The sequence below is a fragment of the Ovis aries genome, chromosome 4 (assembly GCF_016772045.2).
Source record: "Ovis aries strain OAR_USU_Benz2616 breed Rambouillet chromosome 4, ARS-UI_Ramb_v3.0, whole genome shotgun sequence".
In the NCBI taxonomy this organism is placed as follows: Eukaryota; Metazoa; Chordata; class Mammalia; order Artiodactyla; family Bovidae; genus Ovis; species Ovis aries.
In genome coordinates, this window is record NC_056057.1 from 79577785 (window position 1) to 79603231 (window position 25447).

A 25447-nucleotide genomic window follows, 5' to 3' on the forward strand; every position below is an offset into this window, starting at 1 on the left:
AGAATGAATATATGTATAACTGATTCACTCTGCTGTACACTTGAAACTAACACAACATTGTAAACCAACTATATTCAAATAATTTTTTAAAAGTAATTTTTGTGATTTTTGCCATGGACCCTAGAAGGAGTTTTAAAAAACTGAGTGACATCAAGTGACTTCTCCATTTCATTCACAGATTATTATTATAACCATGTCTCCACAAGTGAACAGAATTAAAGCTGAAAATTGTTCTCATGACTTTTAAATATGGAATTTAAAAAAATACACAGGATTGATACTAAATACTATCTTAGTCTAGCAGCAAATAATATTCATCCATGGATAGATGAACATGCGAGAGATAAATGCCCCTTCCTACTCACTAAGAGATACAATTCTAATAAAATTTTATGTTTTCCTTGCTAAAGACTTATATTTATGTTTGATCTACTGTGTACTAATCACAATTGCAACAATATAAAGACTCATATTTTTAACACATAGAAAAACTTAAATGTTCACAAGAAGTTTAAAAACTTAATTCCTACTCAGGTACATAGTTTTGTTGCAACAAAATATGACACAATGATGAATAAGAGTTGCTTGCATAAGAATATATTTATATTAGAATAAAATTCAATGAAGTCACTGAAATTAGAACTATTAGTTCCAGGGGACAAAGTGTAATGCAAATGTCCAACTGTTAAAGGAAAGCTTTACAAGTATTTTATCAATCATGCTGGTGACTACTGAAGTACTATAATATTTAGATTCTACTGGGTACATATTTAAAAAATAAAGAGTTTTATTGTAAAATCTCAATACTAAAATAAGAAATGATACGGTGGCTCAGCTGGTAAAGAATCCGCCTGCAGTGCAAGAGACCCGGGTTCTATCCCTGGGTTGGGACAAACCCCTGGAGGAGGGCATGGCGACCCACTCTGGTATTCTTGCCTGGAGAATCCCCATGGACAGAGAAGCCTGGAGGGCTACCATCCATGGGGTTGCAAAGAGTCGGATACAACTGAGTGACTAAGCACAGCACAGCATACTTTGCAACTGTTTAGACTTAATAAAGACCATTTTTTGAATGTCAACTTAAAAGTGCATAAAGCTACACTTAAAAAAAATTATTTTAGGGAGGACTTGTGTGAAAGAGCTTGAAGACCATTAGTGCAGAGACTATCTGGAGAGAGATACACAGTGTAGGCTGAAAAAAATCTGTGAGCCAAAGGGTCGATAAGGACAGGCAGGCATGACAGAATATTTCAAATATCTGAAGGGAATCACAGAGGATGATCCCTGAGTGAGAGGCAGTTTAGCTTCTCTGAAAAAAGGAGTAGAGAGAGGAAGAATGGAATGAAGGCCTAGAGAATTCTGAGCATTGAGGTAGAATGTTCGGACTTCGTTCTACAGACATTATGAAGCCATTCAAGGCTTTGGACTTGGGAAAGGAAAGCATGTAGCATTCTTGACAAGACACAAAATAGGAAGCACACCGTTAGAACCTTTAGAAAGACAATACACAGTAGGGTCTCATAATAAGAATAATGGAAAAGTATGGTTCCATTTTACAATTGTCTGTGGTCCAAAGTGATCCTGGGAGGTTGTGTGTGTGTGTGTGTGTGTGTGTGTGTGTGTGTGTGTGTGTGTGTGTGTTGAGGGTCAGAGGCAGAGCCATGAAGATGTGGGTTTTTCTGCTCAGACTACACAAGACACTGACAGCTGAGAGGGCCCACTAGGGTCCAGTCTAAGTCTCATGGGCAATGAGACCCATACCTGCACTCAGACGAACCCCACTGTTATCACCACCTTGAAATTCTGAATAATTTTTTCACAAGGTATGCCACATTTTCATGTCTCATTGGGCCTCACAAATTATGGAGCCAGTCCTGGAAGGGGATGCCCTGATAATAGGGTCCCCACCCCCCCATCCTGTTCCATCATCTCCCTATAACCACCAGCCCTGATGATGAGCATATGTCCTACCGGTTTTTTCACTGGGCAGAGCCTTACATAGATTTAGGAAATCAGGAAAGGGCTCAGGGCTGAGGAAGATAAGAGGGAAGACTCATAGCAACCACCTGGGTCATGACACCTCTGTCCTCTCTGCAGGATCACTGCCCACAGCTGTCCAGATGGCCATGTACACCTTCTGGGGAGCCATTCACTCAGCAGATATCACAGCTTTGTAGAATATTAGTACTCAGTTGAGTTCAGTCATTCAGTTATGTCCAGCTCTTTGTGACCTCATGGACTGCAGCACACCAGGCTTCCCTGTCCATCACCAACTCCCGGAGCTTGCTCAAACTCATGTCCAAGTTGGTGATGCCATCCAACCATCTCATCCTCTGTCATCCCCTTCTCCTCCTACCTTCAATCTTTCCCAGCCTCAGGGCGTTTTCAAATGAGTCAGCTCTTCGCATCAGGTGGCCAAAGTATTGCAATTTCAGCTTCAGCATCAGTCCTTCCAATGAATATCCAGGACTGATTTCATTTAGGATGGTCTGGTTGGATCTCCTTGCAGAACAAGGGACTCTCAAGAGTCTTCTCAAACACCATAGTTCAAAAGTATCAATTCTTAGGCACTCAGCTTTCTTTATAGCCCACCTCTCACAACCATACATGACTACTAGAAAAACCATAGCTTTGACTAGACGAAACTGTTAGCAAAGTAATGCCTCTGCTTTTTAATAGGCTGTCTAGGTAGGTCATAGCTTTTCTTCCAAATAGTAACTGTCTTTTAATGTCATGGCTGCAGTACTGCCCTTCCGGGAATGCCAGGAGGGAGTTCTAAGGAAGCAGTGCCTTTCTCTAATTCGTATGAGCTCATTATACAGAAAATGTGTTTAAGGAGGAAGGAGGAGCTTTCTGCTTCCCTCTCACTTAATGAGTGCCTTGCTGATACTCCCAAAAGAAAAAAAAATTCTGCTTTTTTCTTTCTTCTTTTCTCTTCCTTCCTAATTTCCTTGAATGTACACAGAATAAGAAATATTTTTCTAACAGTTGTCCTTTTGACTATATCACCTTATAGAAGGGTACACTAGGACCAGGGAGGGGATGTCTTTATGTTCCAATTAATAATACATTTTCCTTTTATTTAAGAATTAACTGGACTATGTGAGTGGGTTCAAGATAGATGAACCTGTCCTCAAAATAGCTCACTGGTATCCTATAATAAAGCTTCCCATGTGTCTCAGTGGTAAAGAATCCATCTGCCAAGCAGGAGACTCAGGTTTGACCTCTGGGTCAGAAGATCTCCTGTAGAAGGAAATGGCAACCCAGTTCTATATTCTCGCCTGGGAAATCCTTACAGACAGAGGAGTCTGGGGGGCTACAGTCCACAGGATTGCAAGAGTCAGACACAACTTAGCAACTAAACAACAACGACAATCCTATAATGAATGAGGGCTTTTATGAAATGAACATACATACACATGAACACGCACACACACATGCTTGAAAAAAAAAAACAGCTCAAGTGGAGAGGAAAATAAAACTCTTATACGTAATTTTTTTTTTCTTATCACAAACTATTCTTTATGGGTTTTAAATCCACCAAGGGCTTAAATTTTCAGTAAATAAAGGTATGCAGTTTAACTCTAAAACTTAATTAAAAACCAACAGAAGTGACTTATTAGCTAATATATATGATGAAAGAAGCCACAGAACCCACACTCCTAGCATCTCAATCTGATCCCAGTCATATCTCTGACTCAGGATGGTTCTGACCCTGGAGCAGGCAGCTGCATCTCTGAGGGTGTTGAATCAAGGAAGCAGGAGATTTCGTGCACAAATTACCTTCTGAGAGTCAAAGCCAAATAGCTGGGAAAGGTGACAGCCCCAACCTTGGACAACACAAATGCTGATTAGGTTGTCACTCAGGGGCTGGCTGTTTGTCACCAAAGTGCAGTCTACCCCCTACAAAGCAAAACAACTGAATGTGAACAATGCTATCTAAGCCCTAGATATTTAATAAAATAATTGTCTTAGAAATAGTAAGACACATTTGGGTCAAGATAAAATCAAACTTATGGTTACCAGGAGGGAAGTAGGGGGAGGGATATTGGGAGATTAGAATTGACATATACACACTACCATATGTAAAATAGATAACTATTATTAAGAACCTTTTGTACAGCACAGGGAACTCGACTCAACACTGCAATGACCTATGTGAGAAAAGAATCAAGAATGGACATATGTATACGTATGACTGATTCTTTCTGCTGTACACCTAAAACAAAACTTTGTAAATCAACTATACTCCAGTAAAAAATTAATTTAAAAAACATAAAATCGGGTGAAGAGACATCCTATTTTTTGAATTAAAATAACAAAATTTTAAAATACCAAAAAAACTGAAGTTCTACATAATGTCAAAATTAAGAACAAACAAAAAGGACTATCTTCTGATAGAATCAGGGAGGAAGGAAGACAGTCATGTCATTAGAAAGATTTCCATTGATCGTAACACTGATGTTGCCAGCCTGAGAAGCAACGTATCGCATGATATTTGCCCTCGGAAGCAGAGGAGGGAAGGACCTGGCTCCACCCAGGAACCCTGGGCTCAAGCGCCAAGTACATCAGCAGCCCAGCCAGTCTTACGTAATGGAGGGGCCTTTCTGTGTGCGATCAAGCTGAGTGTTCTCTTAGGAAACATGGTGGAAGGTAACAGAGCACACCCTGGACCTGACAACTTTCTCACATAAAGCACAGAACACAGCCACGCTGTTTCGGAAGACCCAAGTTAACTGCCCTCCTTATAAGCCTGTAACCCCAGTAATAATCACCACATCATTAACGATTCTTTTTCTTTCAAGATATGTAGAATTAGTAACAAGTGACAGTTACCTATAGTTTTCAAGTCAGGTTTACCATCTAGGTGTCCCTCTGTCTAGAAAACAGATTATACCTGTTGCAACAGCAATGGGCATACAGTGATTTACAGATTTCTGTGGGAAAAAACCTCTCGCTCATCAAACAATAGGCTTGCCTCCTCTTTCAGTGTCTCCTTCAGACCAAACTTTCTCAGAACCTGCCTCACAGGAGCTAGCAGAGGGCTTAACATTCACTGCCACAGCCCATCTTTTCGGCTCATGGAAAGTAATAACAGGTTAAGACACCACCTCCGCTCCTGTTGAGGCATTTGCCTGGCTGTACCCACAGATCTGGGTTGCCACAAGGAATTAAAAAGAGGGGAGCTAATCAAGGAAAGACATCATCTCTGAAATTTGGTTAGGTTTTATGGAAACAAGGGAGAGGGGGGAGGTGGGCACATACATGGGGATTATTAGTGTTTCATATACTGCTTCTAATTGGAGAATGACCGAGTATCCCAAACTCTTAGAGACAGAAAATCTCATGTTAGGTCAGCATTTAACACATGATTAACTTCCCAATAAATGCAGAAATTAGACTATATCCTCAACTCAACCTTTCTAGCTTCAGGAACCATGGGTATACAAGCAGAAACAACTCTAATGGAATCTAGTTTTTCCATATCTCTAAAGTCTTCAAAATGTTAGTTCTTTTCAAATATTTATCCTACCACCATTCTTTGCAAGTAGTATGAGAAGAAAAAGCCTTATGCATAAATCCATTCAGGCAGGGCTACATACATTATAGAAAACCCAAAACACTCAATAAATCCAAAAAGAAGGACATGATTCACTGAGTTACAAACTCTAAGATCTATTTGCACCATTAAATGAATATGGCAGGAAGATGTGCATGTTGTATGTTGTAATATCCAGGGGAAAGTCAAAATACAGAAAAAAAATGTAAAATCTTAACAGTTGAGGAAAGATGTCTACTAAAATAAGACTAAAAAAATATAGCACACCAAAATGTTGCCATTGATTACCACAAGGTGGTGGTATCAAGGATGATTTTCATTTCTTTTTTATGCTTTTCTGTATTTTCCAATTTCTTAAAATGAATAATGTACAATCAGGAGAATTAGTTGAAGAACTCCTTTAAAAAGAATCTTCAGTAATGTACCATTTGTTAAAGCAGCAGCAATTTTAGGCTAAGCCATCAAAAATGCATTTTTCACATTGTATTTTCCCATCAGTCCTCCTATTTTACTGCAATATGTGAATCTGATGTATCTTTTGAGATTATTCAACTCAGCTAAAGAGACAAGAAAAGCAAATAAAATGATGGCATACATAAGCAATATAAGGCATAGAAAGTGACTTAGCAAGTGGCTTGTGAGGCACTGGATAGACTCAGTACAGATTAAGTACAGACGATGATTAAGCAAGTGGCCTGCGAGGCGTGGACAAAAATCATAGCATGTGCTATATACTGACAGTAAGTTAGAAACCCATAATGCTAAAAATACATAGAAAATGGAATATATTGTTCCATTATTGTTCAAGTTCACTTGGGTTTTTCTGTAAGACCTTATGGAAAAACCCAGACGAACTTTTTGGCACAAATGTAAATGTTAGTCAAAGCTAGGAGTGGATGGACAGACAGAGTCAAGAGCTGACAGCTAGGTCACCCCTGACATCACTCACCCATTTCCCACCTCCTCCCCCTCCTCCAGTCTTGCCTGGTAGGTACTTGCATGGAGGTCCTACTCAGCATGCACATGGAAAGGGAAATGTTTTCTTCCAGTCTGGTCTCAAGACAAATAGGAGACTGGGATCGACATTTATACACTATTGATACTATGTATAAAACAGATAATTAATAAGAACACACTGTAAGGCTCAGAGGACACGACTCAGACCTCCACGGTGACCTAAATGGGAAGAAAGTCCAAAAAAAGAGGGGCTATAATATAGCTGATTCACTTTGCTGTACAGTAGAAACTAACACAACATGTAAGGCAACTATACTCCAATAAAAATGTTAAAAAATAAAGAATGATACTTGAGATAGACTCTAGTTTGAGATTTAATGTTAATTCACCCAGTGAACCTATCAGCAGTCAAAAACCAAGACTGGACCTAGATCAGGAATAAATAAATGTTTGTGTAGAATACTCCTTTACAACCTTAGCGGAATTAAACAAGGTAGAGCAAAGTTTAGAATATGGAGGGTAAGCATTGTGGGAAAAGGATGTGTGTACAGATGGGTTTATTTGTAAACTATGAGACTTCCCCAGTTGGGATGGCTGTTAGAGGGGCCATTTCTCAATTTATCCTACAGCTGCAAGCTCTCTGGTCCTTGGACAGTCTCTAGAAGATGAGGATCTGAAATTATTCTTGTTGTAAATACATTGCTGACCAACTGGATACTTTATGAGAAATAATTCTCAACCCATGACTCCCCCACACTAATACATTTCATTGTCATTATTCTTTTGAAAATCACTCAAGCTTATCAGGATTTAATTATGCCATGAAGAAATTCTCCCTCCCCTTTCCCTCTATAACTATAAAACACATTTCCTCACCAATGACCATGGTTGAGTGAAGGCAATACCAGAGTGAAGAGGATTATTTACTTGAATCCACTTAGCTCAGCTGCTTCTCTCCCCAGAATAATTCTGAAGTGTTGAATATCTACCACAGTTAATAATCTTCCCTGCATTAGAAAACAAAGCAATACACAAAACATTCCAAGGTTCAAGATATGCTGAATGTCTGCTATCATATTCTATATAAAAGGTATCCTGGAAACTTAGCAATGAGGTAGCCTTGGCTGGAATTTTCAGATGCCTCTGCTTGGAGTCTGGTTAATTGCAAAAAGTGTTAGTGACTTTCACTGGTAAATAGAAATGGAATATTGCCTGCCATATCAGTAAACAAAGGATGTCACAATCATCAGCAGTTACAGCACTCCAACAGGCGCTGATGAGCCCTGAAGGAACTCACAAAGGAAAAGAATACCTGCCATGGAGCAGCTTTAGACAGCAGCCATTCCCCAAGGTGAGCCCTGAGGAAACTCAATATGTGAAAAAGAAAAGATACTGGCCCCTGATAAGAGCTGAGGTGCAGGTGCACATCAAAGGAATGATTTCAGTGAGTCCAGACTCTACTATCATCCCATATATAGAAAACTGCTAACTTCCTTCACTTGGGATATATGGTTTTCTTTAATTAACAATAAATTTTTGACATTCAGACTACCTGCCCATTGTTGCAAAACTTTTATATAATCTGGTTCCCCACTTTGCCTCCTTGGAATTCTTTCAGGGTTTCTTGAGATGCTGCCTCCAGGGCCTGAAGTCCTAAAAATTCCTGTAATATGGAACTAGCCTTATAAAACCCCACACTCCATGTAATATGGAACTAAGGCAATGGCACCCCACTCCAGTACTCTTGCCTGGAAAATCCCATGGATGGAGGAGCCTGGTAGGCTGCAATCCATGGAGTCGTTAAGAGTTGGACATGACTGAGCAACTTCACTTTCCCTTTTCACTTTCATGCATTGGAGAAGGAAATGGCAACCCACTCCAGTGTTCTTGCCTGGAGAATCCCAGGGATGGGGGAGCCTGGTGGGCTGACTATAGTCGGACACGACAAGCAATTTAGCAGCAGCAGCAGTCTTCTTCTCCAATATAACTGTCAGTGGAAAGTGCTTTGAGTAAGGAATTACTTAAAAACAATAAAAAAAGCACCAGAAACTTTTCATTCCTAACAGCAAATATCTACTTTTTTACAACTGGGTCCAGGTCTTTTCTTTGACTATTTCTCCAGAGTGGGGTTCACACCACCTTTGTGACACAGGTTGCAACTCTGAGCAACTCTGCTGCAACTCTCATGCAGCTGCTGAGGGGGACAGAGTAAAGGGACAAAGTAGGTAATTAAATAGTTAATCCCACTAGGGAACTGTAAGAAAATATATGGAAGACCTCTGTAAGTTAATGATCACTTTAGAAAACAGGTTTGCTTAACCACAAAACCAAGCAGGCTTGCTTAGCAACAAGCCATGAAGCACAAGAATGAGTTATGCCCCCAAACAATAAAACACTGGTGGCATGAGACCCACATCCTGCCCGGGAAGCTTAGTAAGTTAATGGCCCTTAGGACACACTCTCTGCACACATAAAACACAATAATTTATGGAAAGGTGACATTTCAAAGTGAAAGAACCTCATTGTACTGAAACCTGAAATAATTTTTCCATAATGCCAATGACATTCCAGCTTGACCATGGAGCGACAAGAAAACGCCCCTGCCAACATGGAGGAAGAGGTGGTGACGGAAGCATGATCTCTTCTCAAAAGTGAGGAAGAAAGCAGTTTTCTTCCCTCCCCACTTTTCCTTTGATTATAAAACTATAGTCCACTAAGTTCTTGGTGCAGCACTCTCTCGCTGGCCCTCTTGTAAGCCTCACAAGCATCCTATCCTAAGAAGTCGCTTCTTATCTATCAGTTTGTCTCTTGAATTCTTTCTATGCTGAGACATAAAAGATTGGTGCTCTTCTGAGTTCCCCAAAACACAACCTAATGCTTTCACTTCCATGCATGCTCCCCACGTCCAGCTTCCTTAAAGTGGAGCAAGATTGTAGAAAACGTTAAGCACAAACAGAGCAACCTGAAAGTCATATCCTTCTGGATTTTAATGAAGTTCCAATTAGCTTTTGTAACTGTCTCAGAATTTTCTTTTAACAGGGTCATCTGTGGATGACTAGCAATATCACCGTCAGTTGGGAGCAAGGTCAGGCCCCACCCAGACCTGCAGAATCAGATCTGCCTTCTAATACCATCTCTGGGTGATTTGTATGTATATTAAAATCTGATTGGTACTGATGTAGCCTTCACATATGTCAGTAGCAGTTTTTAAAGAGATCTATCCATGCTTCTTTCTGCCCTCATATTTTACATTATGTACTATTTAACTGAATTATGTAATTATAACAAATAAGCATTACTGGCACAAACAAGTTTGGGAGAATATATAACTGACTCTTTGGAAGTATTTAACTCACCCAGTGGGAGGGGACATGAGTGGTGTGGTTAGCTGAGGGCTCATCACACTGTGGGCACCATTTCAGATGTCTGACAGAGAAGACAGTTTTTATTAATTCAGAGAGTAGCTTAAAGGTAGACAGTTTACAACCACCAGTACTGGTGTGGGGCCCTAAATGGGAAACCTTAAAAAAGAAGGGCTAGCTTTGCGGTTTAGAGCTAAGATGGCACCTGGTGGAAGAGATGAGGGCGTGGCCTGTTGTTTGTCAAAACTTTTGATTGGCTCTCTTGATTTCCATGCACGTGGACAGCGCGTGATCACCATGGACTCCTGTTACAATGAAGGTGCATGACAATTTGACCTTTAACGTGATTGGTGCAACTATGGAAAGTCCCTCGCAAAACCCCCTTGCTTGCCTATATAAACCAAGAATTTGTGGCAATAAAACGGAACTGTTTAGATGGAACCCCTGTCACTCGCTGAGGGGCTGGGTTGGCAGCAAGCTCACCTCTCCTCGAGACCCCTCGGCTTTGCTGAGGGAAGTTCCACTGTCTCTCTTTGTGGAGCGCCCCCCGCAGAAACTGGCGCCCAACGTGGGGCACGAAGTGAACGGACAGAGGTGGTGTCACCTTGCGGCTCTGAAAGAAGGAGCAACGAAGGACCCTAGGCTGGTCGCAGCACGGAGCTCCCCTTTAGAGGAGTATTGCCCGAGGTAAGCCGGACTTCAAGGTGGGCCCCCCTCTGTTTTGAGGGAAGTGGCAAAAAACTCTCCTGACTTATTTTCTTTCTTTTCTTCTATTCTGATCTGTCCTTAACTCCCTTTTCGGGAGTTTCAGTGAACAGGCGAACGGTTGTGGAGGCAATTGATAAGTCCTGGCTAGGGCCACTCTCTGATGGACTTTGAAGGCCCCGCAACAAGTGAGCCTCCGTAACTAGAGCCCGACTGGGTGAAACTCTCCTTTAATCATTCTTAACTGAAGACATGGCCTAGAATCTTCCCTGTGGGCATGGGTCAGGCACTTAAAGGCCATTAGGGCGCCTGCCACTTGAAAACTCCTGTGACAGGATAAGGGGGTCATGGAACAGGCTAGAAACCTCTAGGGTGCCCGCCCCCAACAAGAAAACTTCCGTGCAATGACGCAGGCACATAAACAGTTTCAAAAGCATACCACGAGCCCAATTTTCTGGCCACCGCCTCTCCTGGTAGGATTTTTGGTGGTTGTTCTCAGTGACTTTTCTTTCTATTCTCTCTCGGCAGCGTGGGAAATAATACCAGGAAATCTGATGAGCCCGCACTCAGGGCACTGAGATATATGCTCATAAGCAGGGGACTTGAGATTTCTGACGCTCAGGCCATTAAGGTATGGGGGACCATTGTATGGTTAGCCCCCTGGGTTGCTTCGGCCAATCTGTTCTCTTGGGACACTTGAGATCAAGTACAAACCCTTGCTAGGCAGTGAGAGGTTCAAAATGGTGAGGAGCCCCCCTTAGGGTTCTGTCTGACCATTTTGGCCCTCAAGCTCTGCTTTTCATGGAGTGAGGAGCATGTCACTGATACGCGTACCCCTAATTCAAAATCAGAAAAACAATGGGAAAAGTATCATGCGGAATGGGTCATGTCGGACCAAAATACAGCAAAAGAGACTGTAGGGAATAAACACTCTAGAGCGAATAGTGGGCCATGGGAGCCTTTCAGGGATGATAAAGGGGCAGAAGAGAATAGAGACCCCTCTGATGCCTTGGGACCAGGAGCCCAGGGGAGAGATCTGTGCCCCTCCCTGCCTCCCCCATTTGAGGAAATTTCGGGAGCACCTTGGGTGGGAAAGACCGTGAGGTCACCTTGGGAAGGGAGAACCTATCCCGGGGACCCTTGGAGATCCTCGCTGCCCTTTACCAGCCCGACCCAAGCCTTTCCTGTAAACGTTAACCCAGGGGGGAATAGGCCAGCAGCCTGGTACCCCTGGGAGGCCAATGATTTAAAAGAGCTCAAAAAGGCAGTGGCAGAGAATGGCCTGAACTCCCCGTGGACAGAAACTATTCTCCAGGGCCTGGCTCATCAACCTTGTATGACCCAGGACTGGAAGATGCTATGTAAGGCAGTGCTCCCCAGTAACACCTACATCAAATGGTGTGCCTTTCTCAAGGAAGAGTGTCATGCTCAGGCAGAAAGAAATCAAGCTGCCAATCCTGCTATCCCAGTGACTTTCTGGATGTTGTCAGATCAATGGAGTACAGGACCTCAACAGGCCACCATTCCTGCTCCTTATAAAGATCAAGTATGGTCCATATGTTTGGCTGCCTGGAAAAAGCTTGTGGAGGGCCCCAGTGAGCCCCCTATATCGGGCATCACTCAAAAAAATAAAGACCTCTCCACCTTCATAGATCGGGTGGAAAAGAGTATACAGAGAAAATTCCCTCTGGGGCCCCTGAGAGATCAATTTGTTAGGCTATTAGTCTGGGAAGGGATGAACTCAGACCATAAGTTGGCTTGTGCAGGACAGAAAGACCGCTCTATGGAGCGATGGATTGTAGCCACCAAAGACGTGGGGACACAGAGCCATCAGACCCGCTCTATTTCGACTGCCCTTCAGGCTCAGACTGAAGCCCTTACCAAGGTGATGACCAAGGCCCTCTCTGCTATCATGGCCTCTGGGGGGACCACATCCAAGGGACCCCAGCCCTATATGGGTGCCAGCAAGGAATCTTCAATTTACACAAGAGAGGTCAAATTTCAAAACTGACACAGATTAAAAGCGACACTCACATATTGAGCCCAAGAACAAAAAGTTCCTGAGGCGATCTTTTCTTCCCTTTCAGATCGATGAGGCGACCGTGGTGGACACTGCTCCTGGTGATAGTCGGATTACCTATCCTCTCCTTGCTGACCTTCGTCATTGCCATGGCTGTGCAACAGTTTTTAGCATCTTTGAAGCCTGGGTTTAACGACACACAAGGCCATCAACCATGAGGGTACAACAGTGTCAGCATTCATGCTAAGAGTTCAACAAGCTCAGACCATCGAGGTTATAAACAACATATCCACTGCCTCTGCTTGAGGATTTCAAACCAACTCGAACACCTGAGATTCGCCATAATGGGACTCCAACAACAGCTTGATCTCCATGCCAGAGCGATCGAGACATTGAGTGTCTTGGCGTGCATAGACTGCGATGTGAGATACCCCAGCTTTTGTCTGACAGCTTTTCCAGTGTTAAATGACTCTTAACAGGTGAGAAAGGGAGCAACAGATCTATGGGACTGGGTACAAAGTCCATTTACCTGGTTTAAAAATGCCTTCTATTTGCTTGTTTTTGTTATTCTGCTTGTAATGTTAAAGGTAAAAAAAATCTCACAGTCTGCAATAGGCGCTTACAGCAAAAAAGTTATGCTTGCCCAGGTCATGGAAAAGGAGCCCCACATTAGGCACCCACAAAACCCCTGGATTAATTTAGCCCTTCAAGAGATTAACCGAGACAGATAAAGAGTTCCAGATTCCCATCATCTAGAGAGATTCTGCCTAGCCCCCAAGAGGTGGCTGGATAGCCAATGACGGGTAAGACCCTCAGAGGAGGGCAACCTAAGACGGGCACAGCCATGAGAGGGGCTGGCGAGGCTGGAGGTTGGCCGCCTACAGCTTTATGCCTTGCTCTACAGAACATCAATATAAATGTCTCAAGGGCTTAAATAAAATAAAAAAGGGAGATGTGGGGCCCTAAATGGGAAACCTTAAAAAAGAAGGGCTAGCTTTGTGGTTTAGAGCTAAGATGGCGCCTGGTGGAAGAGATGAGGGCGTGGCCTAAGTTGTTTGTCAAAACTTTTGATTGGCTCTCTTGATTTCCCTGCACATGGACAGCACGTGATCACCATAGACTTCTGTTACAATGAAGGCGCATGACGATTTGACCTTTAATGTGACTGGTGCAACTATGGAAAGTCCCTCACAAGACCCCCTTGCTTGCCTATATAAACCAAGTGTTTGTGGCAATAAAGCGGAACTGCTTAGACGGAACCCCCGTCGCGTCTCATTGTCTGTCGCTCGCCGAGGGACTGGGTTGGTGGACAGCAGGCTCACCTCTCCTCGGGACCCCTCAGCTTTGCTGAGGGAAGTTCCACTGCCTCTCTCTACGGAGCGTCCCCCACATACTGGGACTTCCCAATGGTTCAGCAGTTAAGACTTTGCTCTTCCAACACAGAAGGCGTAAGTTCCATCCCTGGTTAGGGAACTAAGATCCTACATGCCACACAGTGTGGCCAATAAAAATAAAAGCGCCAGTTTTGTCGTTGAGTTGCTAATCTGTGTCTCTTTGCGACCCCCATGAACTGCAGCATGCCAGACTTCCCTGTTCTTCACTATCTCCCAGAGTTTGCTCAAATTCGTGTCTATTGAGTCGGTAAAGATGTCTGTCTCCTCCTCTGCCACCCTCTTCTCCTTTTGCCAGTACTGCCAGCACTGATACTGCCATTGTAATTACTATTTACTAATGAATTTTTGCAAGTTGTTTTTAACTCTAATGACACCATACGAGGGTGTTTGAGGTAGACACTGTGCCTTTGCCAAGCATCTCCAATTCTCCAGCTTCCAGACACCTGCCAAGATGGCTCTGACTGGCCCACCTGTGGCTGGGGGCAGGAGGCTCCTAGGGTCAATGAACTGTGAGGACTAACACATGTCATTTCCAGCAAGAGCATGTAATGTTTAGCATGAGACCCTCCATAGAACTCTCTTTTCCTTTGGTCAAGAGACCAGCAGCATCAAAGGGACTCAACAAGCAAGGAGACACCACTGACATCCTGAGATTCTGGGGTTTACTGCAGCAGAATATAGCCCATTCTGACCAAGAAAGTATTCTTTCCCTGAGTGTATACTTACCTGTAATTTGGTGACTGGGATGGTTAACTATGTGTCAACTTGATTGGGCTAAGGGATGCCCATATCACTGGTAAAGCATTGTTTCTGGGTGGTGTCTGTAAAGGTGTTTCTGGAGGAGACCAGCATTTGAATCATCAGACTGAGTAAAGACATCTGCCCACACCAAAGGGGTTGGGTATAAGGCAACCCTTGGGTCTCTGTATAGAACAATAAGGCAGAGAAGGGCGAATTCTTGCTCTCTCTGTGAGCTGACTTTCATCTTCTCTTGCCCTCACACATTGGAGCTCCTTGTTCTCAGACCCTCAGATTCAGACTGAATCACACCACTGGCTTTCAGATGGCAGATTGTATAACAGAAGTTCTCAGCCTCCTTAACTGTGTGAGCCAAATCCTATAATAAATCTCCCCTTACATCTATCTATATATAGCCTATTGGTTCTGTCTCTCTGGAGAACCCTGACTACATTACAGAATTTAGACAATAAAAGGTGTGAAACATGGCAAATAATCAAACTTCAATGATTCAAATAAGTGTTTGACAAAGGGAGACTCTTTATTGGCCTACAAATGTTTAAATCTGTGACTCTCTACGGTTAAACAGGATGAAATGGAGGGTGGTGGTATTGGGAGAATCTGTTTAATTCTCTTTACAAAATCCGCTAAGGAGATTTTAAAGCCAGACACAGAGACAGAAAAGAAGAAATATTTCAATTACTACAGTTTATAGCGTGGACTACGCTCTCCATACTCACTGCCTATGATTACAAAAAACAACCTCATAGTAAAAATAAAAGGTAGTTAAATCCTTTATTAAGGAAATGCGAAATCTAAAAATGTGCTAAATAAACAGGTGACTGAGAAGTTAAAGGCACAAAGAACCCAATAAAGAGAATAATAGAAATGATTCATATATAAGGTAAAAACAAATTTAAGACTTTAAATTTTATGTTATTGTAATTGAGCAGGACCCTGTGGGCACCTCTGTCAAATTCACAATTAATCCCCTTTTATCTAAACCTTTATTCCTTTTCTTGTTAAAAAGTTGTTCTCCAAGACGAGCCTCAAAGAAAGTTGTTGCCAAGGAGGATTCCATGGGGTCTTGGATTGGGAGGCAAGCCTTCCCCCATATCCTCCTCTCAGAAATACTTTGTTGTTGCTCACTCAGTCATGTCTGACTCATGGACTGCAACACGCCAGGCTTCTGTGTCCTTTACCATCTCCCAGAGCGTGCTCAGACTCATGTCCATTGAGTCGGTGATGCCATCCAACCATCTCTTCCTCTGTTGTCCCCTTCTCCTTCTGCCTTCAGTCTTTCCCAGCTTTGGTCTTTTCCAATGAGTCAGCTCTTCACATCAGGCAGCCAAAACTATTGGAGCTTCAGCATCAGTCCTTCCAATGAATATTCAGGATTGATTTCCTTTAGGATTGACTGGTTTGATATCCTTGCTGTCCAACAGACTTTCAAGAGTCTTCTCCAACACCACAGTTCAAAAGCATCAGTTCTTTAGGGTTCAGCCTTCTTCATGGTCCAACTCTCACATCCATACATGACTAGAAAAACCATAGCTTTGACTAGACATACCTTTATTGGCAAAGTAATATCTCTGCTTTAATATGCTATCTAGGTTTATCACAGCTTTTCTTCCAAGGAGCAAGCGTCTTTTAATTTCATGACTGCAGTTACCATCTGCAGTGATTTTGGAGCCCAAGAAAATAAAATCTCTCACTGTTTCCATTGTTTACCCATCTATTTGCCACTGAAAGTGAAAGTGAAGTCAAAAGTGAAGTCGCTCAGTTGTGTCCGACTCTTTGTGACCCCATGGACTGTAGACTACAAGGCTCCTCTGTCTGTGGGATTCTCTAAGCAAGAATACTAGAATGGGTTGCCATTTCCTTCTCCAGGGGAACTTTCCGACCCAGGGATCGAACCCCGGTCTCCCACATTGGAGGCAGATGCTTTAACCTCTGAGCCTGAAGTGGCTCAGATAATAATGTACATTTCCTGAGTTGTTTTGTAGAGGTAAAAAACCTCCCCTCTCCAACAAATGGAAGATATTAATTGCTTGATGGCCAGGAGTACAGAGCCCCAGGCCTCCTGGAGCCCAAGGACTGATAATGTTAACCTCTGTGACACCACCCAGTACCCCACCATCAGCCAACCCAGGAGAACTGCACTGCCACATGGCTCGCACTCGCGGGTTTTATGGTACTGTGATTAGTTTCCAGGTTGTCTTTAGTCAATCATTCTGACGCAGGGTCCTTCCTGGTGGCACATGCATTGCTCAGCCAAGACTGATGCCAGTGAGGATTCTGGGAGGCAGTAGGACATGTGGCATCTCCTTTTGACCTTTCCTGAACTCTTCTGGTTGGTGATGGTTTATTAGTTCTGTGCTCCTTACTGGGACCTTCTGTCATAAAATAACTCACGCAAACAGTTACTATGGTGCCTGGCCAAGGTGGGCGGTTTCAGTCAGTGTGCTTCCCCTATCTTTCCTATAAAGTGTGTGGCAGAATGCTGAAATGGCAGCAGGTGGAATCTTCATTTAGTTTATAGACAAGACATGGCTGTTTTGTGTCTGTGCCTGCTTGCTCAGTCATGTCTGACTCTTTGCAACCCTACAGCCTGTAGCCCACCAGGCCCCTCTGTCCAAGGGATTCTCCAGGCAAGAATACTGGAGTGGGTTGCTATTTTCTCCTCTAGGGAATCTTTACCACCTAAGGATATGGCCAAATTCGGTCAAAGACTTCTTTTGTCCTAACATATCACTCTTTAGTGTGGCTATGTATGATAGGGACAAAGTAAAGGGACGAAGTAGATGATTAAATAGTTAATCCAGCTAGGCGACTATAAGTAGAAAAAATATGAAAGACCCCAGTAAGATAATGATTATTCAAGAAAGCAGGTTTGCTTAACCACAAAAACCAAGCAGGCTCGCTTAGCAACAAAACCATGCAGCAGAAGCACGAGGCATGCCCCCAAACAATGAAACAATGGTGGCATGAGACCACATCCTGCCCAGTGAGCTCAGCAATTTAATGATCCTGAGGACATGCTCTCTGCACACATAAAAAACAATCATTTGTGGACCCAGCTTGACGCTGAAGGGAAAAACTCCCGTGCTCAACCTGGAGGAGGAGCTGATGATGAAAACAGGACATCTACTCAAGAAAGTCAAGGAAGTTCTCCTCCCCCTCCCCATTTTTCCTTTGATTATAAACTGTAGCCCAGTAAGTTTTCAGGGCACAGCACCCCCTTGCCCACCCACTTGTAGACCTCACAGGTGTCCTATTCTAACGAATCACTTCTTATCACTTTGCCTCTTGATGAAATCTTTTCTGTGCTGAGACATAAAGGACTATGGTACTGGAGCTCTTTGGAACCCCCAAAACAATACCCAACAGTTTCAGTTGTGGGGAAGCCATAGCTCCCACTCACCTCGAAATGTCTAAATAATGCCGTAATTATCAAAGACCTGAGAATTGTCATAAGAACATGTTTGGTTAAATTGTGTCAGTTAAAACATAAAATAGTTCTAAGTTTCAAATCAAGAAAGCAGGCTAATAAAGATAAACAAGGAAAGCATAGGAAGTTAAAAATAAATCCAATTATTAAAAGATTATAATAATTAAAAAATGCAAAGTACAAATGAAAACTCTGAATTCAATCACAAAATCAACAAATGTTTCAGATAAATAACATCAATGAATAATATTAGTGACAAAAGTCACAAACAAGTCTTTAGGATGAATAAAAGATAACAGTGTTGAGAAATGAAATACTTCCTGCCATATCAGTAAACAAGAATGTCACAGTCATCAATAACTGCAGTCCTCCAAAGAAAGCTGTTGAGACCTGATGGGAACTCAGGAAGCAAAAGAATACCTGCCATATAGCAACTATCAGACTACAGCCACTCCCTACAGTGAGCCCTGGGAAAACTCAGGGTGTGAAAACTCAGGATACTGACCCTAGATAGCTGAGGTATGCATATCAAAGGAATGATTTCAGTGAGCCCAGACTCTTGCAACTTCCCATACTTAGAAAAGTGCTAAATTTTGTGCTAAAAGTCCTTAATTTTGGATATCTGGTTTTCTTTTAAAAAGTCATCTTTTCATATTGTGACTACCTACCCTTTGTTGCAAAATTTCTATATAACCTGCCCCCTATCCCTCACCACATCAGAGCAGTTCTCTCAGGGTTACCTGAGATGCTGCCCCCCAGGTTTAAGTCCTAAAAATTCCCACTGAATAAAACACAACTTCCAACTTTTAGGTTGTGAATATTTTTTAAAGTCCATAATGTCTATAAAAATAACAACAACAACAAAAAAAAAACCCACAATGAACTAAAAACAAAACACAATGAGCTATTAAAAAGTAAATAAAATTGTAACGTTTGAAAGCATAAATTAGAATAACAAAATGAACTGAAGTTATCTTAAACTATGGTATGTGGCAGTTGGAAATATGTTCATAAATTCTTTCATGCTCCCTTCACAAGGTATAGCTTAATTTCTCTTTGAGTGGGCTGAACATTGTGACTCACTTCTAATGAACAGAATGAAGTTGAAGTGATGGTGTGTGACTTCAGACCTGGTCATGGAAATATTCAGGACCTCCTGCCTTGTTTTCTGGGATCTCTGGCTCTGGGAGAAGCAGCAGCCATATTGTGAGGCTGCCCCGGCAACGCTATGGAAAGGTCTGCACAGCAAGGGAAGCAGCCCTGTGATGAGTCATCTCAGAAGCAGCTCTTCTGGGACCAGCCAGGGCTTCAAATACTGCAGCCTTGACCTGACATCTCTACTGCGACCTCATGAGAAACTGAGCCAGAACCTCTCATCTAAGCCTCTCTCAGATATCTGACTCTCAGAAACTGGATGAGAAGATAAGTATTTATTTTAAGTTACTAAATTTTAGGTTATATGTAAAGCAGAAATAGATAATGAAGACAAATTGTTAGACTTATTTTTAAAATAAGCAAATACATCATCTATAGACATTAGAAAATAGTCAAACAAGGTATGTTCTAACAGGACCCTCTCATTCAAGACAGAGTGGATCTCAAAGCATGAAATTCCCAGAGGAGCTCTCTGAGGATGATCTTACTCTTGACCTTTGGGCAGAGAAGCCCTGACAACTGTCCCTTATCCAGGACCTACCAATTAGAGCAGACCCATCCTGTCTGTAAACATGTGAGGACTCAATATAGAACCTAACTCATATGCCATTCTGGCTTATTGGAGCCAGTTCACACTGGCTTGTGAGAGAAGACTGTTAACTTTTCAGGAATTCTGCATGTCAGCTGTTAACTAAAACCATGAAATCATTATGAAAAAGTAAATTATATAAAATTAAATCAGCTATATTAAAAAATAGGTAATAAATACTGAATATTCATCCGTTCAGTTCAGTTCAGTCGCTCAGTTGTGTCCAACTTTTTGGGACCCCATGAATTGCAGAACACTAGGCCTCCCTGTCCATCACCAACTCCCGGAGTTCACTCAGACTCACGTCCATCGAGTCCATAATGCCATCCAGCCATCTTATCCTCAGTCGTCCCCTTCTCCTCCTGCCCCCAATCCCTCCCAGCATCAGAGTCTTTTCAATGAGTCAACCCTGCACATGAGGTGGCCAAAGTACTGGAGCTTCAACTTTAGCATCATTCCTTCCAAAGAAATCCCAGGGCTGATCTCCTTCAGAATGGACTGGTTGGATCTCCTTGCAGTCGAAGGGACTCTCAAGAGTCTTCTCCAACACCACAGTTCAGAAGTATCAATTCTTCAGTGCTCAGCCTTCTTCACAGACCAACTCTTACATCCATACATGACCACTGGAAAAACCATAGCCTGAACTAGACAGACCTTTGTTGGCAAAGTAATGTCTCTGCTTTTGAATATGCTATCTAGGTTGGTCATAACTTTTCTTCCAAGGAGTAACCGTCTTTTAATTTCATGGCTGCAGTCACCATCTGCAGTGATTTTGGAGCCCACAAAAATAAAGTCTGACACTGTTTCCACTGTTTCCCCATCTATTTCCCATGAAGTGATGGGACCAGATGCCATGATCTTCGTTTTCTGAATGCTGAGCTTTAAGCCAACTTTTTCACTCTCCTCTTTCACTTTTATCAAGAGGCTTTTTAGTTCCTCTTCACTTTCTGCCATAAGGGTGGTGTCATCTGCATAGCTGAGGTTATTGATATTTCTCCCCACAATCTTGATTCCAGCTTGTGTTTCTTCCAGTCCAGCATTTCTCATGATGTACTCTGCATATAAGTTAAATAAGCAGGGTGACAACATACAGCCTTGACACACTCCTTTTCCTATTTGGAACCAGTCTGTTGTTCCATGTCCAGTTCTAACTGTTGCTTCCTGACCTGCATACAGATTTCTTAAGAGGCAGGTCAGGTGGTCTGTATTCCCATCTCTTTCAGAATTTTCCACAGTTTATTGTGATCCACACAGTCAAAGGCTTTGGCATAGTCAATAAAGCAGAAATATATGTTTTTCTGGAACTCGCTTGCTTTTTCTATGATCTAGCGGATGTTGGCAATTTGATCTCTGGTTCCTCTGCCTTTTCTAAAAACAGCTTGATCAGGAAGTTCACAGTTCCCGTATTGCCAAAGTCTGGCTTGGAGAATTTTGAGCATTACTTTACTAGCGTGTGAGATGAGTGCAATTGTGCGGTAGTTTGAGCATTCTTTTGCATTGCCTTTCTTTGGGATTGGAATGAAAACTGACCTTTTCCAGTCCTGTGGCCACTGCTGAGTTTTCCAAATTTGCTGGCATATTGAGTGCAGCACTTTCACAGCATCATCTTTCAGGATTTGAAACAGCTCAACTGGAATTCCATCATCTCCACTAGCTTTGTTTGTAGTGATGCTTTCTAAGGCCCACTTGACTTCACATTCCAGAATGTCTGGCTCTAGATGAGTGATCACACCATCATGATTATCCGGGTCATGAAGATCTTTTTTGTACAGTTCTTCTGTGTATTCTTGCCACCTCTTCTTAATATCACATCCTAATTATTTTACTACTTTATCATATTAGCTAATTTGTGTGTACTGAGTCTATATGGTAGAAATTCTGACTAATGGTCCAATACTGTGCACTTCTCCCCAGCTGCCTGTGCAGTGGGATCACACTGGTAGCTGGAAATCAGCCATGATGGGAGAATTTATACCCTGGGAATTGGTAAATGCTACAAACCAGGACTTTGGTTTTTATTAATTGTCTATTCTTTAGAAAATAATGATGAAGAGATTACTAATGTACATTGAAGTGTATCATTCTATACTGGCTACATTTTAATAGCACAAATTCTCCAAGTATTAAAAAAGATTTATCCAATTCACCTTGGAAGAATGAATGAGGGTCTAACACGTATCTTCACTGTTTCACTTTTGTCTTTCTAGTTAAAGTAAATGAAAATATCAAACAATACTCATTCATCTGTCAGTTGTAACCACAGGTTGACTATGGATACAAAAAATTGTCAAAAATAAATATAAACATGCTATGAAAATCAATTGACTTTATAGAACTGATGTAAAAGACTATATATTTCACTGTTTGTAAAATGCATGCTACACATCCTTTATATCAGTACAATTTCCAAAAAATGTTTCATTTTTATAAGAACATATTTCATTTTATAAGAACAGTCAGGTTTTAAACATTTACTAGCATACCACTGACACTAACTCATGCTGACTACAATATATAAATTATTTTTCTTAATAATAAATGAACACTGTATGGCAGGGACCGTGCTGAGGGGCAGGGATGTTCAGGTATCTCGTTTGGTGTCAGGAGCAGGAGTGTATGAACAAGGCAGGAGAATTAGGTATCTAGTCTCCAGCCCAATGGATCTACAGGATCCATCCAGATCCATCCAGATCTGCAAGACGGAGAGCTTGTGACAGAAGCTATTTTTCACAGGGGAAAGGTTTAGGAGGTCAGTTTTACTGTGACCTCAACCGTAACTGAAGCAGTGAGGTCAAATGTAAATGACAGGTGAGCATCACACACAAATACCACATCTTACACCCTTTGCTTCACAACCCAGCTCCTGCCCTTACAAGGCACAGAGCCTGGTAGATGCTTGATAAATATTTGGCAAAAACCTGCATTAAAATAAAGATGCAGTGAGAGTTGCTTTCATTTTATAACTGAAAACTGTACACAACTGACAGGGACTTCATATAGGCATTTCAGGGATGTCTGGGGAGGCAGCCTTGACAGTTACAGCCAAAGTTAGTCTTAAATGACTGGAAAATATACAAAAAGAAGACTGTTCTTGGTGCAGATGAGCCTAAGCCAATTTGGACACTCAAAACCTTTGGATTCTTTGGATGGCCTCTAACCATAAGAGGGGACAGACCTAGAGGGGCTTGTACCAGGGGCCATGGTACAGTGGCAGGAAAGCTCCTTTCAATTAGAATCAAATACTCATCACCTACAAGTTCACACAGTCATACACCTGTTCTGCACACTGGTCATGTCCCCAGTCTTTGATTATATTACCCTCTGCTGGCAAAGGTGCCTGTAAAACTTTCTAGGTCAAATTGGACCTTTACTCATTTAACAAATGAAAAACTACTCCTAACATCCCCTGCGCTTTAGCAAACCTTTTAGGATTGATCTGGATGGTGATAAATAAAGTTCAGCCATGCTCTGGCTAATGAATTCTTTGTTAGGTGCTTTTATAGAACTCCAAAGCTTCTGACTAAGAAAATTTGGCTGTTACCTAGCTTCTCCAAGATAAAAATAAAGGAATCATAGTCTTCACTGCAGTATTTAATATGGACAATATACAATACCAAATATATTAAAACCAAAATTTTTTGGTATTCATCTGTTCTTAAAACTGGAAATATCATTTTTGCATTTGTATATATTTGATCTCTTAGCCAAACAAACAAAAAAGCTTATATAATAACCTCCAGTTTTCACTTCCTTCCGGCTCAGCTAGTAAAGGATCCACCTGTAATGCAGGAGACCTGGGTTTGATCCCTGGGTTTAGAAGATCCCCTGGAGAAGGGAAAGGCCACCCACTTCAGTATTCTGGCATGGAGAATTCCATGGACTGTATAGTCCATGGGGTTGCAAAGAGTCAGACATGACTGAGCGACTTTCACTTCACATCTGTCTTCATTTTAATAAGTGAACATAACCACATTAAGAGGTTCAGGTATTGCTGCTGCTGCTAAGTCACCTTAGTCGTGTCCAACTCTGTGTGACCCCATAGATGGCAGTCCACCAGGCTCCCCTGTCTCTGGGGATTCTCCAGGCAAGAACACTGGAGTGGGTTGCCATTTCCTTCTCTAATGCATGAAAGTGAAAAGTGAAAGTGAAGTCGCTTAGTCGTGCCTGACTCTTAGTGACCCCATGGACTGCAGCCTACCAGGCTCCTCTGTCCATGGGATTTTTGAGGCAAGAGTACTGGAGTGGGGTGCCATTGCCTTCTCTGGTTCAGGTACTAATAAAATGTGAAAACTGTTCAATTTGAATACCACGCCTAGGCTCTCACACACAAGGAACTTCTATGGAAACAAGGTATAACTCAAGCTAAGGCTGGCATTAATATTGTACTCAGAGCTCTAAGACTGGGAGTAAGACATGATGTTACAATCTCCTTTGCTCTCACTGCAGCAGATCTCAGCTTCACTTCCGATGTCTCACCAATAATACAATTTTATTCAAACTGGAGCCCTTGGGTGGAGCTGTCAGCCACTCTCTCCAGCATCCTACGATGGCTATTTTTCATTTATTATTTCCCAGGGAAAGAAAGAATCTCTCTTAAATGTCAACAATTTTGATGGTTTCTCACTGCAGGAGAAAAGTGGATGAATTATTCTGGAGAAAATGTTTTCTTTTATCTTGGTGATATTTGTGAAAGGAAGGCCTGGCACTTCCAAGAAAGTGGTTGCTATTTTCTGGGGCTTTATCCTCTAGACAATGTTATGTTCAGAGTTTCATTAATTTAAGTCAGGTATTATCCTCCAGGAAGAAGATATTTTCAGGAAGACTCCTGAAAACACCAGCTTTTCAGTTGAGCTTTCCACTTCACGGTGTCCTGTCTAAAGAATGTACAAAGGACCTTTCTAAGATTTTTCTGAGTGGCCCAGGACAAGGCTAGGGCAGGGTAGTGTAGCAGTTCAAAGCATGAGCTCCCTATGGCTGTGTAGATCAAACATGTTGCCTGCCATATCAGTAAATAAAGAATGTTGCAGCCATCAAGCACCAGCCACTGCGGCAGCCCCTGATGGGATTCAGGAGGAGAAAAACAGGATACTGGTCAGGGATAGCTGCCAGGAGCCAGCACGGGAGATCCCACCCATTACAAGGTCGTGCAAAGGAGACCTGATAAGCAAGGCTTCAGGACTCGAGGGACTCCCTGGGCTGATCCCACCCATGACAAGGTCATGCGGAAGAGACCTGCTCGAGCATCTACCCCAAAACCAGAATCTGTCTGTTTTACTATTTTATGCCTTTCACCAACTCTGACATTAACAGGGGACTATCCCTGACCACCTTTCTCTGGAGAAAATCAACTTAGGGCTCTAGCTAATAAGTCTCCTGGACATGATAGGAATATTTCAATTCAACCCCCCTCTGTTAGCATTCTAGCTTGCCTGACAGGTTTATCCAGACTCTTGCAGCTACACATATGATTATTCACAGCCTCCCAACTGTGAGAGGCACAGGAAATCTAAAAATAT

General features: G+C 42.3%; 2 protein-coding genes across 3 annotated transcripts in view; one reads left to right on the forward strand and one right to left on the reverse strand.

Moving 5' to 3' along the window:
* Positions 1-25447, reverse strand: part of HECW1 (HECT, C2 and WW domain containing E3 ubiquitin protein ligase 1) — a 492408-nt gene that overhangs the window by 387485 nt on the left and 79476 nt on the right. The gene's annotated exons all lie outside the window — the stretch shown is intronic.
* LOC106990358 (endogenous retrovirus group K member 5 Gag polyprotein-like) lies at positions 10303-13863 on the forward strand. Its single transcript, XM_027968747.3, has 2 exons — positions 10303-13083; positions 13708-13863. The coding sequence occupies exon 1, from the start codon at positions 11471-11473 to the stop codon at positions 12593-12595; it is 1125 nt and encodes a 374-aa protein (XP_027824548.1). The 5' UTR covers positions 10303-11470; the 3' UTR covers positions 12596-13083; positions 13708-13863.